General features: G+C 42.0%; 1 protein-coding gene across 7 annotated transcripts in view; it reads left to right on the forward strand.

Moving 5' to 3' along the window:
* GRIA4 (glutamate ionotropic receptor AMPA type subunit 4) overlaps nucleotides 1–18,796 on the forward strand; it is a 417,768-nt gene that overhangs the window by 319,523 nt on the left and 79,449 nt on the right. For all 7 annotated transcript variants that reach the window (XM_006761462.2, XM_015562433.1, XM_006761466.2 and 4 more), the window contains exons 6-9: nucleotides 3,713–3,871; nucleotides 10,766–10,933; nucleotides 12,362–12,466; nucleotides 18,561–18,671. In XM_006761462.2, coding sequence (XP_006761525.1) covers nucleotides 3,713–3,871; nucleotides 10,766–10,933; nucleotides 12,362–12,466; nucleotides 18,561–18,671 — 543 coding nt within the window. The remainder of the gene's footprint in view (nucleotides 1–3,712; nucleotides 3,872–10,765; nucleotides 10,934–12,361; nucleotides 12,467–18,560; nucleotides 18,672–18,796) is intronic.

Genomic DNA, 18,796 nt, shown 5'->3' on the forward strand with positions numbered 1-18,796 from the left:
CAGAACTTTCAGTTCCACAATATTCTCTGGGGTAAAAACTGAAATCTAAATGACCACCAAAATGACTGTTCCCAACAAAACTGTCTCTAGATCCTATCATTTTTCCTATAGAAATTATTTTAAAATATACGAAATGAAAAGCATTGCCTGTACTCAAACAGACGTCGTTAAAATGAACTTAGCCAGCCACCATTCATTTGGATCACAAACGGGAGGAGTTTACAATCAGATGTGGCAATATTTTGTTCTTTACCGGCAGCATAGCAGCAGGACGGACCCAGAGAAATGTGGGTTACTGTTCATCAGACTTGACATCAGATGACTTTGCTGAAGGCTGCAGCTTTGCCTGCGCGTCGTGCAGCTGTGGGATTATGCTGTGAAAGAAAGCGCCTATTGTAGCCACTGCAGGAAGGAAATAAAAATGTCATCCATTAGCAGCTAATGCAACAGTTGAATCGCTGTGGCTTTTAGAAAACTGAAATTATTTGCTGGGCTGTGGGTCTGCTCAATATTCTTGTAGAAACAAACAAATGTTTAACTGACATTTTACTAGCTAGAGATTGATGGGCAGTGTTTGCCCCCATTTCAAAAACATAGATTTGCTTTCTGGTGCCTGGTTTCTTTCCCCATGAAATGAGAATGTTACTGATGAGCTGTCAAATTAGCTGGCACATAATAGGCATGAAGTAAATATTTGTTGAATGAATAAATTAAGAATAGCCATTATTTACTAAGTCCAAACCAGCTGTGTTAGCATTCTCATTCTCATTGTACATGTGGGGAAGTTACCACAGTGGGATTTAGAGTTTGGGCTGTGTTCTACAGTATTACCGCCTCCCCCCCTTCTCCTAGGGACATTATGGTAAATACCAAAATTAAAAACACACATATTTGTAGAAAAATACACAAGAGCATGGAATTAAAAAGGCAAACTCAAGAGTCATCTTGGCTCCAATACGTATTTGCTGGGTGAGCTTGAATAGTCTTGCTGTAATCCACTGGGCCTCAGTTTTCCTTATTTATAAAATACTAGAGGCCCGGTGCACAAAAATTTGTGCACCCGGGGGAAGGGGGGGTCCTCTCGCAGTCTGGGACCCCTCGGGAGAAAACGACCTGCTGGTTTAGGCCTACTCCCGGGTGGCAGAGGGCAGGCCCAATCCCTAGGTGAAGCCCCTGGTCGGGTCAGAGGAGGGCCGATTGGGGAGTTGGGGTGCTGCCCCTGTCATGCACAGAGCAGTGCGGATAGGGAGGTTGTGTCCCCACCCCCTGTCACACACAGAGCCGCAGGGTGATCAGGGGGTTTGGGCGCTGCTCCCTGTCACGCTGATCCCGGTGCTGGGAGGCATATTACTCTTTTACTATATAGAATAGAGGCCTGGTGCATGGGTGGGGCTGGCTGGTTTGCCCTGAAGGGTGTCTTGGATCAGGGTGGGGGTCCCCACTGGGGTGCCTGGCCAGCCTGGGTGACGGGATGACGGCTGTTTGCAGCTGGTCACACACCCTTCAGGGTGGGGGTCCCCACTGGGGTGCCTGTCCAGTCTGGTGAGGGGCTGAGGGCTGTTTTCAGGCTGGGGGTGACTGAAGCTCCCAACCGCTCCTGTTTTTCTTTTTCTTTTTCTTTTTTATTCTGGGCCAGCTTTAGCTTTGAGGATTGGCTCCAGCTCTTAGGCCTCTGCTGCTGAAAGTAGGTTTCTGGCCTTTGCTTACAATGTTGCAAATCCGCTGGATGAAGTCTGGCCATATTTGTTAAAATGTTACAAACTGCAGGCTCAGAGGCCTGCAGCCGCAGGCAGGGAACGTTGGTTTCCTCTGTCACTGAGGCAAGCAAGCCTCATGTTAGCTTCAAGCTGCCTGGCTGCCGGCCACCATCTTGGCTGTCAGTTAATTTGCATATCTCACTGATTAGCCAATCGGAAGGGTAGCAGTCGTCTGCCAATTACCATGTTTCTCTTTTATTAGTGCTGGCTGAAGCCTGGCTGAGTAAAACAGGTTTCTGGGTTTTTTTTAGTTTCTATATTTGCAACATAGTTACTTAGAGTTGCACCTGAGAGGCCAGCAAGTCAGGCAGGGAACGTTGGAGTCCTCCCTCACTGAAGCAAGCAAGCCTCCCCATTCGCATCAGCTGCCTGGCTGCCGGCCGCCATCTTGGCTGCCAGTTAATTTGCATATCTCACTGATTAGCCAATGGGAAGGGTAGCGGTCGTACACCAATTACCATGTTTCTCTTTTATTAGTGTAGATGACTCATAATAAGATCTAACTCATAACCTTGTTATGAGAGCTAAACTAGATAATCCAAGTGATGTGTCTAGTAAAGTGCCTGATACATAACAAGCCCAGCATTAATATCAGCTATTCATACTCCTTGGGCTTTCCATAGCAACTTTGCTGAGTTGCCAATAGACTGGTTTGTTTCGTTTTGGGTAGCCAACAGCAAGGCAGCCTCCTTTGTTATTTATAAAAAAACACAGACGTTTCCAAAAACATGGCTGAGATGCAGTCAGCTGGCAAGGCAACCCCAGGTCTTCCTCTCCTCCCCGATTCCTGCTCCGACTCCTTGTGTACCTGCAAGGTCACTGCTGCATATTTTACTTCCACCAAAAAAAAAAAAAAGACAAAATACTTTCTCTTAGTTCCCACAACAATTGAGTCAAATTCATATTTTTAAAAGGAACTTTACTAAATCTAAGAGAAAACAAAAAATAGTTCAAATACAGATGTACATGCGTGCACGCGCGCGTGCATGTGTGTGTGTGTGTGTGTGTGTGTGTGTTGTTAACTTTTCTCTAAGCTAATATCTTTGGGTTTATTAACTCATTTCCCTAATATGCTCTGCGCCCTCTTCTTGTAATTTTTATTTGTTTTACACTTTGCATTGCGTATGTATTTTTGTACGGCATTTTAAATACTTATTGGGGACAAAAGGGACCAGGTATAAAACAAGATAGATGATGATGATAGATGATAGATTATAGATAGATAGATAGATAGATAGATAGATAGATAGATAGATAAACTTTTCAGCATTATTGAAACTCAATTAACTACCTCTGGACCAAAAAGATGACACCTTCCCCCTCCCAGCATCCTTACTCCACTGGTTGGACACAATCTTTCTTCCTATCATACAAGAGGCCATGAATGGCCTATCTTGCTCTCTTCTCTTCACTACCAGTTCCCAGGACTATAAAGATTGTAGAGACTGATGTAATCAAAGCTTTTACCCTTCCTGGCTCAAATTAGCAGCTCTGTCTGCTTTTAGAGCACTTTGTAATTAAACTGAACCACTAAAAAGGTATAACCCATCACAGACTCATAGCACCATGATATCTTGATATTATCGTCACATAAGACATTTCTGCTCGTCAATCCCAGAAGACAGTTATGTCTTCAACAAGAGACTTGTGGATGATACCATATTCATCTCTTATATCCACCAGCTATGCATCATAAAAGGCATTCAAAGGCATTTAGGAAGTACTTGTTAAATTGAGTTGAACTGAACTGAAAACACGTATGCCCTTTTCTCATGTATTAGATTTTGAGTGACAGAATTTAACAGCTAAATTGACATAATTGGATCTTGCACCTGTTCCAGTCATTGCTTTATTAGAAATCTATTTATATAGAGAGAGATTATTAATTTATTTAGCATTGAAGAGCTGAAATGTATAATGATGAATTAAACAAATTGTCATATTGATTTTTATAGGGATTCAAGGATATTTCTCTTGAGAGGTTTATACATGGTGGAGCCAATGTTACAGGATTCCAGTTGGTGGATTTTAATACACCTATGGTAACCAAACTAATGGATCGCTGGAAGAAACTAGACCAGAGAGAGTATCCAGGATCTGAGACTCCTCCAAAGGTATTTGTTCGTTTTTATCTTATGTATGTTTAGTATTTTTCAAATTTAACATAGAAAGTTCATGATGCAGTTTTTCTGGTACTATGTCATCAAACATAGTGTGATGGGCAGAAGCATTTAGTCAGTCTCACTGTGCTGCACAAGCTCTTAATTTCTAAATATCTATATTTAAGAGTAGAAGTGGTAGGTATTAGCTCAAGCAGTTTCCCGTTATTATTATTACTTTATAAATTTCCATTGAAGATAAGGAATGCTTTTTTATTTTAATCCTCACCCAAGGATATGCTTTTCATTGATTCTAGAAAAGGAGGAAAGGGGCGAGGGACAGAGAAAGAGAAACATTGATGTGAGAGAGAAACATCAATTGGTTGCCTTACACACATGTCCTGACCAGGGATCAAACTGCAACCTGGGTATGTGCCCTGACTAGGAATTGAACCCACAACCCATCAGTGCACCAGATGATGCTCTAATCACTGAGTACACCAGCCAGGGGAATTGTATGCTCCAAACAAATTTGTTAACTAAATATTTCAAATTTGAACAACATTGGTAACTATCCACCCAGGAAAAAAATCTATGTATTCAAAGTGATTTAAATTAGTATATACATTAGGAAATTGGTAGGATGTAAAATATGCAAGCTTCTAAAATTTTTTTCTTTCAAATAAATAGTAAAAGGCCTTGGTTGTTTAATTTTTTCCTATAGACATTGCAGAAGTGTTATTCATATCTGCAAAGGAAGCTGGTAAATTTCTGATTATAGCACATTTTTTCCTTTTTCTTTTTCAAAAAAGAACAGAGGTTCAGATAGATAGATAGATAGATAGATAGATAGATAGATAGATAGATAGATATAATTTTAGAAAGAAAAGGAGAAGGAGAGAGAGATAGAAACATCAATGATGGGAGAGAATCATTGGTTGTCTGCCTCCTGCATGTTCCCTACTGGGGATGGAGCTCACAACCCGGGCATATGCCCTTGACTGGAATGGAACCCGGGACCCTTCAGTCTTCAGGCAGCTGATCAATGATTCTCTCTCATCATTGATGTTTCTACCTCTCTCTCCCTTCCTCTCTGAAATCAATAAAAAATATATATATTTTTAAAAAGAAACCTTGCGAATCCTTTTATTATCTCTATTGCCTTTAGTAGGTTCATAGATGAATCACGCCAAAAGCTCAGTCGTGTCAAGTATTCATACACACAGAGAAGAGTGACACGCTTCCTTCTGAGCACATTTCTAATCTAGACCGTTCGCTAGGCAGCAGTCCTCCTCATTCTCCCCTTAGTGTCTGCAGAGACACTCTTCCTCATGAGACAACCTTCTCTCTTCCTTCCTCACACCTTGTGTTGTGACACCATTCATTGCGTTCGCATTTCTTCTGCAAACCATCTGTTCAAGTTTTTGTTGCCCTTTGAGTTTTAGTAGCTAGAATGAGCTTCAAGCTTCCTGTCAGCATTTTGTAGCTTCTTGGGACTATTTTTCATTTCAGCGATAGTATTAACATGTGGCCAAAACGTCCACTGTGGTCCCCCGACCTGGATCGCTGGTGTCCTTAGCCCTTCCCTGCCTTTAGCCCATCTGAATGTCTTCTATTTGCTAACCTGTAACTGGACTTATCTATGCTACAGCTTTGGCATATAAAATGCACATAGTGTCATATGTACTTTTATATGTAAATACATATAATTTTCTCATCTTTCACAGCTCTTAGCATGGTGCTAGGCACTCGGTGGCCATTTAATAAATACAGAGATAGGCAAAAGTAGGCTCACAGTTATACATAGGAAAAATACAACAATTAATAAGTGCTAATACAATAATAAAGTGTTTCATAGACTAACAACTGTAAACCTACTTTTTCCAACCCCCATATATACAGGTGATTCTCATTATTCACAGTAGTTACATTCTGTAAAGTTGCTGTGAACACTGAATGTGAACACTGGACACTAGTTCCCAGGGGAAATACAAGATTAGGTTCCTGCAAGCCTCCGGTCACAGATTTTTGTCCACTGATCAACACATAGCACACGTGTTTCTGTTTACAGACAGTTTATACAATACACTAGAGCAGTGATGGCGAACCTATGACATGCGTGTCAGAGGTGACACGTGAACTCATTTTTTTGGTTGATTTTTCTTTGTTAAATGGTATTTAAATATATAAAATAAATATCAAAAATATAAATCTTTGTTTTACTATGGTTGCAAATATCAAAAAATTTCTATATGTGACACGGCACCAGAGTTAAGTTAGGGTTTTTCAAAATGCTGACACGCCGACCTCCAAAGCTTCACCATCACTGCACTAGAGGCCCAGAGAACCGATTTGTGCACCTGTGAACCCTCAGCCTTGCCTGTGGGATTGGGCCGACACTGGCTCTTTGATATACCCTGAGGGGCCCGGATTGCAAGAGGGCACAGGCCAGGCCAAGGAACCCCAGTGGTGCACGATCAGGGCCAGGGAGGGACCACAGGAGGGCTCCAGGGAGTGTCTGGCCCATCTCGCTCAGTCTGCTGGACCCCAGCAGCAACCTAACCTATAGGTCAGAGGGTCTTCCCCCTGGTGGTCAGTGCACATCATAGTGACTGGTCAAATGAATGGTTGGACACTTAGCATATTAGGCTTTTATTAAATAGGACTAGAGGCCCGATGCATGAAGATTAGTGCAAGAATAGGCCTTCCTTCCCCTGGCTGCCAGCACTGGTTTCACTGTGGTACCAGGGACCCGGGCCTTCACTCTGGCTGCCACCTTCCACCTTCGCTCCAGCCCTGCCATCCTCCTGGAGCTCCCTCCACCCCCCGTACTCCCCTCTTAGCAGGCGTCCCACCCCACCCCGGCAGCTCCACACCTGCGCGTGCATGTGCTGCCCAGAGGCCTGGAGTGGCTGGGGCAGGGCGGAATGCCTGTGTCATTGCCATGGTGATGATGTAAGTGTCCTGGCCCGGGTGCTGCCATCTTTGTAGCATCAATTTGCATATTCCCTCCTTACTGGCTGTGGGCTCTGCCATCTTTGTCGTGAAGTGATGGTTAATTTGCATGTTCTGTCTTTATTAGATAGGATTGTTGATTCATGAACAGTGAAGTCATGGCCAACAGCACTATGACTCATGCCTGAACAAAGCCTACCTCATGTATTTTCTCCATCAAGCACACCACAGCCTTCTTGCACTGAGGAACACTAAGCAGATCTACACTTTTGAGCCCTTTTAAACAGTGAAATTATCAGCAAAAAGCACACAACCGTGAGAAACCTGGCACTAAACAGATCACATGGGGACACTTGTCTACACCCTGAGAGCTGAAACAGGAAGATAGAGCGCGGCCTAGTGGCTGCAGCTGCGAATCTGTGCCTTGGGGAACTGAGGTTAGCACCACACCACACACATATGCAAATAACTGCCCTGATGATTGATTTGGGGATCACAAATTTGACCAAGAAGGCAAATTTTCAAATATGGAATCCATGAATAATGAGGATTACATTAATTAAATTATACTTGATTTTTTGGGGGGTAGTGTTTTAACCAAGATTTAAAGCATGATTTCTGATCTTGTCTCACTCTGCCTTAAAAAAAAAATATTCTGGCCCTAGCCAGTTTGGCTCAGTGGATAGAGTGTCTGCCTGCAGATTAAAGTGGTTGTAGGTTTGATTCTGGTCACATACTTGGGTTGTGGGTTTGATCCCCAGTAGGGCTGTACAGGAGGCAGCTGATCAATGGTGCTACTCTCATCAATGTTTCTATCTCTCTATCCCTCTCCCTTCCTCTCTCTCTCCTGAAATTAATAAAATAAAAATATATAGTTAAGAATATTTAAAAACATTTAAAAAATAAAAATATCTTCTGGAATAAAGGTTTTCCACAATGCAGCCCTAACAAGTCTTTCCAGTTTTGTCCGTCTGCTCCCTTTGTGGCCAGGAAAATTAAACAGTCCTAACTGTTCCCACTCCTCAGTCCCCTGCTCTTGCTGCACCTCAGCTGCACTCCACCTTCATTTCCACTGTCCCAGCCTTGAACTCAAGTTCATTTTCTCTGTAAAGACTTTTCTTAGTCCTCCAGTACATATGATACTTTCTCCTTTGTAATGGCCATAATCTTTGAGTGTACACTTTTCACCCAGGACTTATCACAGTTACTAGTCTACTTGTGTCACATCTATAAACACCTTTGGGCAGAAACCACCTCCTATGTGTCTTTGTAGTCCTCACCATTGCCGGCCAAGGTCTAGCACATTTTTCAAGAGCTCTCAGATAGAATATAAAATTTTATTCTCACAATGACCACGGGTTTGTTTTGGATGCTTGTTTGTTTGTTTGTTTGTTTGTTTTGCTCTGTTTTGTGTTTCATAGCTGGAAAATGTACTCCACATTCCCATAAGATTGCGCATAGCAGAACAAGAATTTATCTAGTTCTTTCTTCTCAAAGCCCAGACCCTTGCCACTGCCGTAAGATTCTGCCAAACTGTTTTGTTGTCTGCAAACCTGGGTAAATAGTACTCATCACCAATCTAACCACTTTGGTAAACTGAAGTGTTTAATTAATAAGAATTTCCTGGATGCCATCTACCAGTGTGTGTGCCCATATATATGATTTTTTTAACATTAGCACAATAAGACATGTGGGAAAGAATTAAATCCTTGGCAAAGGTAAAGCTGATTTAAACTGCTGCTTCTTCCATCCATCAGCACAGCGACCTGCCAAAGGCCCAACGCTATGGCTGACTGTCTGCTTTGCTCTGCTCCTCTCTGTATGACATCTTCCCTTCTTTACAGTTCACTTGTTTCATAAGAATGGAGGGGCTTCGTAAAACGCAGCAAGTGTATTTGCTCTTTGGTGCCATCTCTTCTCAGCTTTTTCTCCCTATTAAAGAAAAGCAACAACTCTCTCTCTCTCTCTCTCTCTCTCTCTCTCTCTCTCTCTCTCTCTCTCTCTCTCTCTCTCTCTCTCTCTCTCTCTCTCTCTCTCTCTCTCTCTCTCTCTCTCTCTCTCTCTCTCTCTCTCTCTCTCTCTCTCTCTCTCTCTCTCTCTCTCTCTCTCTCTCTCTCTCTCTCTCTCTCTCTCTCTCTCTCTCTCCTTAATATTCTAACATTAAATTATTCCTTGTCTTTTGTTTTTAAAAGTCCTACTTTATTTTTTGTTTTTATTTTCTTGCCTTACCAAAAGATGATTTGAAGGATTTCTGTACTCAAAGAGATGTTGGCCTAGGCAGGAAGAGAGAGAGAGAGAAAGAGAGAGAGAGAGAGAGAGAGAGAGAGAGAGAGAGAGAGAGACTTCTTGTTCGAGGTGAGAAGGTATATACTCTTCTTTAATTTGTCACCTTGCTTTAACACTTACATTTCCTTCAGCAACTCCAACCTGTTGTGAGTGCCTGTGCTGTCCTTAAGCCTATTTTGTCACATCCTTGAAGAATATGTAGCAAGGCTCTTAATTTACAAGCCTCACACATATCTTTCTGATAAAGCTTTTTAATGAGGTTCTGTACCACCGTTGAGAGATTCTTTGTTAATTTATATCCTTTAACATTTCTATGTTTTTCCTAGAATTCTGGCTGCTATGCCTAGTAGGCATATTGCATAAGTCTATTTTCTACAGTTAGAATTTCAAATAATTTTTCTTTGTTTATAAGCAGCAAATCAGGGAGATCATCTTCTGTGTTCCACAGCTCAAAACTACACCTAGTTTAAGGTCAGAATGTGTTAATCATATGGAATTGAGGCCCTGGCTGTGTAGCTCAATTGGTTGGAGTACTGTCCTCATGCACCAAGGTTGTAGGTTCGGTCCCCAGTCAGCAAGGCACATGTGAGACTCAACTAGTAAATGCATAGATAAGTTGAACAACAAATTGATGTTTCTCTCTCTCTCTCTCTCTCTCTCTCTCTCTCTCTCCCTCCCTCCCTCCCTCAAAATCAATAAAAAATTTGAACATATAGAATTGACCACGTGGAATTCCTGAAAGAGATAATGTAGCTTTTTGTCATGATTGGCAGCTGATGCTCTGCCATGCTTCAAAAAAAATAGTGCCATATTCCTCATGGTTGGGAACTTTCTTATCAAACTCTACAAGAATTCCGTTTTATTTTGATTTTTACCTGTTTTTCCTCACTTTCTCTCCTAACCTTAATAACCCTTCCATGAGGGCTCTGTCTTTTCTCAAAGAGAAGCATTGGGTGATTATCAAAAAACAGTCTCTACTTCACTTCTCCACTGTGATCCAAGGTTATGATGGAAAACTGGAGAAATGGCTAGCCTTCCTGAGCACACTCAACAGACATGGACATAATAATACTCACTGTTATTTAGCACAGTGACTGGTGCAAACACATCTGTTAAATAAGTAGGTGTTATTTCTGGCATCCAATATCCTAGTTACAATAAACATTCATTCTTCTGAGGAACTGAACAAAGATACACACTTCAGATCAATAGACATGTATTAAATCGCAAAGCTCCCAGCCAGGCATTCTGGAAATGAGTGCGATACCCAGCCCTCCGGGGGCTCCACCACAACAGCAGGCTGCAAGGCAGGTGGCGGCAACACTGCTCTCAGCTTTACACCCTTCAGTGTTTCTGCTGAAACTTGATGAAAAGATCTCACCTAAAGGTTTTGCTTCTTCCTTCTTCCCATTGTTAGACAACTGGACATTAGAATTTCTGCTCTTCAGTCTGTGTTTTCTCCTTTTTCAATTAGAGTCATAAGATTGGGTATTTGGTCTTTGTAATCCAGCAATAATAGAAATCTCGATGCTGGAGCAATTATCAATAACTTAACTGTGCTTCAGACAGGATGAGGTTTTATGTCTTAAACCCACAGCGCTGCCAGACTATTCCTGTTGGTTGATAAGATTTTAACATTTACCCTCATAATTACTTTCATTTCATTAGTACACATCCGCTCTGACTTATGATGGAGTCCTGGTGATGGCCGAAACTTTCCGAAGTCTTAGAAGGCAGAAAATTGATATTTCAAGGAGAGGAAATGCTGGGGATTGTCTGGCAAATCCTGCTGCTCCATGGGGCCAGGGAATTGACATGGAGAGGACACTCAAACAGGTAACTCGCAATTTTATTTAAGTTCAATTTATTTAACACTGCTGTTCGAGTAGAGTATTCACATAAACAGAATAATGTATTTGAAAGTAAATATATGTAAAAGTCATTTTAATATATTGGACTATTATCATTTTTGAGACATTTCTAAATAGAATACTGTGTTTATATCCTGTGTAGATGCTTAGTCAGGATAAGCTAGGTTATGCTGTACTAACAAACAATCCCAAGTTCCAGTGGTTTACAACCATAGAAGAGTGTTTCTCACTCACAAACACACTAGGGTAGCAGGGACACTCTGCTTATTGTAATCACTCAGCAACCCAGCCTGACAGAGCAACTACCATCTTGAATGTTACAAAGAGAAATAAAGTTGAGGCAAGGTTTCAATTTGACAATTAAACTCTGGCCCAGTAGTGACCCTCATCACATTTGTTTACAACTCATTTGTCAGAAGAGAGTCACATAGGCCTCACTCACCACCAGGGATTCAGGAAGTATGAGCTTACCTTGAGCCAAGAATGGGGAAGACCCAGAAATATTTGGAAAACACTAATGACAACCTCAGTAGATCTTGAAATTGCCTTGTAACCTTGGATTAAACTATTGATTTTAGACTTTTATAGTTATACTAACACTATTTTTCAAATGTTTAATGTACTATGTTTATTATTACATGTTAATATTACGTTTTAAGTGTTCTGAAATGCCATGTGTTCAGAACATGTTACATAAAAAATGAATAGGGCCCTAACCAGTTTGGCTCAGTGGATAGAGCATCGGCCTGCGGACTGAAAGGTCCCAGGTTCGATTCCGGTCAAGGGCATGTACCTTGGTTGCGGGCACATCCCCAGTAGGGAGTGTGCAGGAGGCAGCTGGTCGGTGTTTCTCTCTCATCGATGTTTCTAACTCTCTATCCCTCTCCCTTCCTCTCTATAAAAAAAAAAAAATGAATAGGAAGGAAATTTGGAATAAAACGCAAGTGAATATTTTCAAAATATATGTATTTTTTTAATTTTTTACATCTTAATTTTAATGTTAGCAAGGAGAAATATGATCCGATGTGGTTATCAGGGCTGTTTATTATGTGCATCTATAGAAAAAAACTGAAAAGTAAATATAAACAAACCATATTTCTGTTCCTATAAACAATACTTCAATTCTAAGGAGTATTCTGTCAGTTACAATGGAAACTTCATAATATAAAAAACAAATTACACATATTCATCTTCCAGCTATACAGTAGAATTGTTTATTTGTTCCTTTGGTATTTCTCTTTCAGATTCTATCCCATGGTGTGCTAATGAGTTCGTGTCGTCCCACACCTATATCTGCTCTAAGCCTAACAGATGAAGTTGAGATTTCTATAGGTGAAATGGCAAATAAACACATGTTTGGGTTTGTTTTTGTTGTTTTATTTTTCATCTATAGGTTCGAATTCAAGGGCTGACAGGGAATGTGCAGTTTGACCACTACGGACGCAGGGTCAATTACACAATGGATGTGTTTGAGTTAAAGAGCACAGGGCCGAGAAAGGTGAGCCACGCTCAAACTGTTGTCTGACTTTGCATTTGATATTTTTAAAGGCTTATTGGCGAAAGGGAACTGGATAGTCTGCATTTTTAAATATGTGTACTTACAAATAGCACTGTCTTGATAATCTGTGCTGAAATATAACTGCTATTTAGTCATGTGCCAAAGCCAAAACAAACTAATCTATACACCTTTATATCCTTCATCCAAAATGAAAGCAAAGCAATATATTTTTTAAAGCTTAGCAAAAAGAATCCCACACAACAAAATTCATGCTGCTGAAAAGCATACAATGCAGGTAAGATACCCGCATGTAATCATTTATAAGAGACAACGAAGAAACTGTTTCTAATGGGTGGGCACACTTTGAATAGGCTGATGTTCTTGAAGTTAACACATGCAAGTGAGCAAAGGAGGGAGCAGATGGAAGATAAGATAGATAAGATTAGTGTCAGGCTGAGGAGGGAGGGAAATACCTAAGAAACTCCCACTGAGGGGCCAGGGAGGTAGTTCGGGAAGCTGTGGTAACTCTGGGGGTGTAATGTGACGGGGCATGTGGGCAGTCTCCCCAGCATCCGGAAAATATACAGTGAAGCAATACTGTCCCACCACAGTAATTGGCTACGTACATTTTATTCACTTATAATTAAATGATTTTTAACATTTTGTTTCTCTAGGATCAGCTAGGGTGCTCAAAGAAAGAGAACATTCAAGTTATTTATCTAAAAACTTCATTTGTTTCCTCGCTTGGCTGTTTCAGAAACAACCTTTCCCAAATATGCTCTCCTGCTTTACTAGAATAATTATAGCTACACTTGATGAAAAGCCTGCTGTGTTCCAAGCATGGGACTTGGTGTAACTTAATCCTAACAGCAAACTAAACATTAGTACTATCTCCCTTTTTCCAATGAGAAAAATCTTTGGTCCAATAGAGCATGGTAACTTTTGCAAGGCCTGTTATTAAGGAAACAAAGACTTTAATTCAGATATGTCTGGCTCCAGTAATGTTTTATACGATTAGCTCACCTGAGTAGACCCTGCTGTAAGGGAATGTATTTTCTAGAAGGATAGAATACAGTAAGTTCCATATGACAGTTAAAGAGTAGGCATGTGGCAGTTCCAAGGAGGAAAAGGTCAATTCCAGCTGGAGAAAAGCAAGTCAAGCAAGAAAGGCTGCGTGGAGGAGGTGGGGTGAAGCATTGTCCTGAAGTTAGAGTTGGAAGTGGAAGAGGCAAGAACCTGCAGACAAGTGGCAGGAAGGACAATTAACAGCTTGAAATGGCAAAGGTTTTCTGAGTTGTGTTTTGCTGCAGTTCTTCATAGCGTGTGCTTCTGCATACTTGTGAGGAGAGATTTGGAGCTGCGTGAGAACCATCACCATCTAGCATTTCAGCCTCTTGTGGCGTCTCCTGGAGCACAGGCTGACAGCTAATCCAGAGCAGGCCGGAGCCTACCTGCTCCAGGTCAGGCAGGCAGGAGATGGACAACCGCTGGGAAGCCAGCACATGGCAGGCTCCTCTAAGGACCTGCCACAGCAAGGGACGGAGATGCATTCCTAATGAGACATTTAGGGGTTCCATGTGAACCCCGACTCGACCTCTGTCAGCCCACAGCCAACAACCAGCAAGAAAGAGGCCCATGGTAAGCAAAGGCCCTCGGCGAGCCGGGGAGCAGACAGCACCCTCTTCGGGCCCCTAGAAACACCGGCTCACAGGGGGCAGAGGCAGACACAGGCACAGGCACACCTCCCTGCCACCACCGGGTCTTACAAATGAGCCCTGAGCAGGAGCTGTCTAACATGCAAAAGACAGCTCCGCCTTCCACAAGACATGAAGTGCAAACGTGAAATGATCTCTCCACGAAAGAAAGAACAATGGGGAAAAAGAAGCTGACAGTAACCAGTGGCAATATCCGGTGGACTGTGTCTAGAACCGGATCTTTTCATGGCCTCGTGGGCCACAATGGTAACAAAATAAAGTTTTTTGAGGAGAAAGCTTAAAGAGTAAGGTGGGAGAGTGAGGAACACTCAGCTGACATTCGTCTCAGACGCTTCCATGAAATATGAAGTATAAAATGGTGTGGCCTCAGCTATGTTTGGCTGTGGCAACGATCCACTTGGGCATTCTGCCAGGAACATTCAACTGAAAAAGTTGCTGCGTGAGGAGCACGGTGCTGCCGGGACCCAGCAGGACGTCTGGGAAGCGAGCAATTGTCCCTGTGGATGGGACACCTACCGCTGAGGGAGCTGCCTTGGGAAACAGATCAAGAGCTTGCCCACCCGTTGGTCTGACTTCTGCAACAGAAAGAGCCACAGTGCTCTTCCTGACGTCCCAGGTCCTAAGTATGGTGGACTCTTCCTGTCAGCTGGTGACCCCCCACTGCCCCAGAAAATGCTCCAGGGCCAGGCTTTCGCGTGATGTCAGGACTTCATAATCAGAGAGATTACATTTATTGAAAGACACAGTAATGGAAAATTGATGTGCATTTTTATATGTCATCCTCCCAACAACCAGAAAGTAGGATTTATTTTTCTCATTTTATGGAAAAGAAAGTCAGGCTCAGAGAAGCTAAGTTACCTGCCCAGGATGTTCAGCTGGAAAGGGATGGAGCGGCAGTGGAGACCAAGCCTTATCCAGCCCCAGGGCTCAGCTCCTCGCTGCTGAGATCTGAGTCCGAGGGTCCATTAAGGCTCTTTCGAGCTGGGATTGACAAGTGTGAGCAAATCAGCTCTTGAAGGAGCCAGTGTGGAGTGGAACAGGGGCTCCTCACAGGGCCTCAGTCCCTACGCAACCCCTTTCTGGTAGGCAAAGTCCACTGTAAATACGGAGATTTTACAAGAGTAAACACATTATCTTATGACTAGAGGCCTGGTGCACAGATTCGTGCACATTGGAAGGAAATTAATTAGAAGGTGGCCAGTGGGGTGGGACTGGGTGAGATGGCTGGGACACGCCCTGGAGCCAGCCTCCCGTGTCCCTCCCTGGCCTGCTGCACCTGGGGTAGCGCTGAGGCTTGAAGAGAATCTGTGAGTGGGGGTCCCTCAGCAGGTGGGGTCTGTTGGCCTGGCCTGTGGGGATCGGCAAAAACCCGCAGTCCCACATCCCCCAAGGCTGTGGTCGGCAAACCGTGGCTTGCGAGCCACATGCGGCGTTTTGGCCCTTTCAGTGTGGCTCTTCCACAAAATACCACACGCGGGCACGCACGTACAGTGTGACTGAAACTTTGTGGCCCATGCGCAGAAGTCGGTATTTTGTGGAAGAGCCACACTCAAGGGGCCAAAGAGCTGCATGTGACTCGCGAGCCGCAGTTTGCTGAGCGGCAGTTTGCCGACCACTGCCCCAAGGGGTCCCGGAGTGCGAGAGGGCAATCTGCAAAGTTGCTGTCTGCCCCCTGGTGGTCAGTGTGCATCATACCTATCGGCAAACTACCCTCTCTACTACCCAGTTTTTAAAATATGTAAATGATGACAATACATACCTCCCTTAGAGCATGGTTGTGAGGATTAAAAGTAAAGCACCTACCATAGTCAGTTGCTTAGCCTTTTACATATATAGATTAGATTTGTACACAATTCATCTTAACAAGTCCAAAAAAAAAACAAATATTTTTCTGACACCACTTGCCAGTTTAGTGATTTGAAGGCTTCCATATTTTTGCTCTAGCATTACAAAACTATTTTTCAACCCATTTCTCTCTCTAGGAAAATACCTAGTTCCCTATCTGATTAAATGAGATTAGGCTTGGGAAAAGTTCCTAGCAAATTGTAAAATGTTGTGAAGAACTAGAGAGGAACTCCTCCATGTCATATGAGGTTCCAAGTCCAAAGTTCCAGATCCCTTTCTTTAGGAAGAGACCCCTGCATCACTGTCCACTCCATATAATCTTACTTTCCAATAAGCCCATGGCCTGTATGAGATCCAGCCTTAATTGGTCCCACATTGGAAACTATGGCTTTTTATTTTCACCAGAATTGTAAATAGATATAAGGTGAATAGGTACAGCTGGGTAAATTTTTGCTTGTTATTTTACTTTGTCAGCACTTCTAAATCATTTATCTTTTGGAGGTATCACAGGTTGTTTTTAAATGCAAAATGTCAAGGTCTGGCCAACATGTGAGGACTCTCCAGAATGTACCTCAGCTCCATGGTGTTTCTGTTGTGGGAATAAAGAAAAATGGTCTTTCCCAGAGAATAGGCTGCTGAGATCTGGAGGTGGCTGCAGCTAATGAAGGGCTAAACTCTAAAACCTGTTTCCATGTCATTTGTCCCGTAGAAAGGAGAATTAATAGGAAACAACTAATATGCTGCTGTTTTTAAGTACATGTCGGACCTGAGAGATGGTAGGACTCAATGGCATACTTGTTTTTAAATTAAATTGAGCATTGAGTTATTAAATAAATACCAGCTACAAATGAATTCATATGAACAATTGGAAATAGTTGTTGAATTCATACACACTCATAATTTCAGATTGTGCTAAGTACAGCAAGCCATACTAATGAAAATTTTTCTTCAACTATTCTGTTATTGAGTTATGTATAAACTACTTATGAATAATATTGTGCTTCTTTCTGACATGTTAATGCTTATTTTATTTCAATATGTGCACAGATGTTAACAGTTTAGAAACTTGAAGGAAGCAAGAGAGACTTCCTACACATATTAGAACAAGTAGTGAAGAGACCAGTGAGCTATTGCATACATTTTATTAGACACATGAGTCTTAGGAACTGCATCCAGAAAATAAAGAAAAAAAGTTTGGCAAGCATTAACTAAGCACCCATTTGGGGAGGTGCTGGAGCATAATAACAAAGCACATATGGATTTGGTGTCCTACAGACCTGAGTTTTGAATTCTGGCCCTACTGGAGTATAACCTTGGGAAATGTATTTAATATTCTAATATATGTTTTCAAATCTAAACCATAGATAATAACAGCATCTACTTCCGCATTTGCTTTGTTTATAAACTTTAAGATGCGTATTTACAAAAACACTGAGTACCGTGTCTGTTGCAAAGCAAGCAGTCAATAGCGGTAGCCATAATGTTCTGCATGATACAAAGGCCCCTGACCTTCCTTTGAGACCCTATGGTGGCACAGGCAGGTGACCTTCCTTTGAGACCCTATGGTGGCCCAAGCAGGTGTGGTTCAGTTGGTTGGAGCATCATCCCATATACAGAAAGGTCAAGGGTTCAATTCCCAGTCAGGGCACACACACAGGTTTTGGATTTGGTCCCATGTCGGGGTGCCTATAGGGGCAGCTAATCAATGTTCCTCTCTCACATTGATGTTCCTCACTCTTCTCTCTATCCTTTCTCTCCTTTCTCTCTCTCTCTTTCTCTCACTCTTTTCTCTCTCTCTCCCTCTTCCTCTCTCTAAAAGAAAAAAAAGGCCCATTATAGTTTACTACTTTATAAAACACTTAATTAATTTATCATATGAAAATAAGTTGGCATCAAATCTAAATGACAAATTAAGATAAAGATCTCATTTAAAAATGTAAAAGTGATTTTCAAAATAAGAATATTTTTTATTAATCTCTGATGTGTTTGGCATTTTAGAGGTGAAAAAACTGTTACCAAAGGACTAGGTTATGTCAAACCCAAAACTGTTTCTATGTTGCTTTAAAAAAAAAAAACAAAAAAAAAAACACCACAAATTGGTTTTGCTGGAAAATATCAAATTGTTTTTGCTGGAAACTAGCCATATTTACAAATGTCCCTTTGTAAATATAGCTATTCCCTTTACCGTGAGACCTGTACCATTGCTGACAAAATCCTGCAATGTGAGAGAGTGCCAGTGCACCTCACTAGAAGAGAAGCTCAACATAAAATGGTGTTTCACCTGCGTCCACGTTCCTTTTGAGCCACCCCTTCCCAATGCCTCGGCTGCTCCATAATGCTAAACTGTAAAGTGGCCCGATGCATAACCAGGCAGTATCTTTAACATCAGGAAAGCTGGCTCATCATCAAGTAACAATAACTCCCAAACTCTTTTATCTGTGTATTTCATTTGTTTTGTGTTCTTATGAATATCACTCATTGTTCCCATAAGAATATTCTAAAATGTGTTTTCAAGAATTTTCTCTATTTGGCAGGTTGGTTACTGGAATGACATGGATAAATTAGTCTTGATCCAAGATGTACCAACTCTTGGCAATGACACAGCAGCTATTGAGAACAGAACAGTGGTTGTAACCACTATTATGGTAAGTTTCGGTCTATGCTTTCTGCTCTTCCGTTTTGTCCACAGGCAACTTTAATTCCCAGCTGTGGTGAACAGGGAGGGTGGAAGCCGTGGTGACATGGGTGCTCCGATCCACAAAAGTCTGAT

Source organism: Myotis davidii, unplaced genomic scaffold (genome assembly GCF_000327345.1).
Source record: "Myotis davidii unplaced genomic scaffold, ASM32734v1 scaffold158, whole genome shotgun sequence".
In the NCBI taxonomy this organism is placed as follows: domain Eukaryota; kingdom Metazoa; phylum Chordata; class Mammalia; order Chiroptera; family Vespertilionidae; genus Myotis; species Myotis davidii.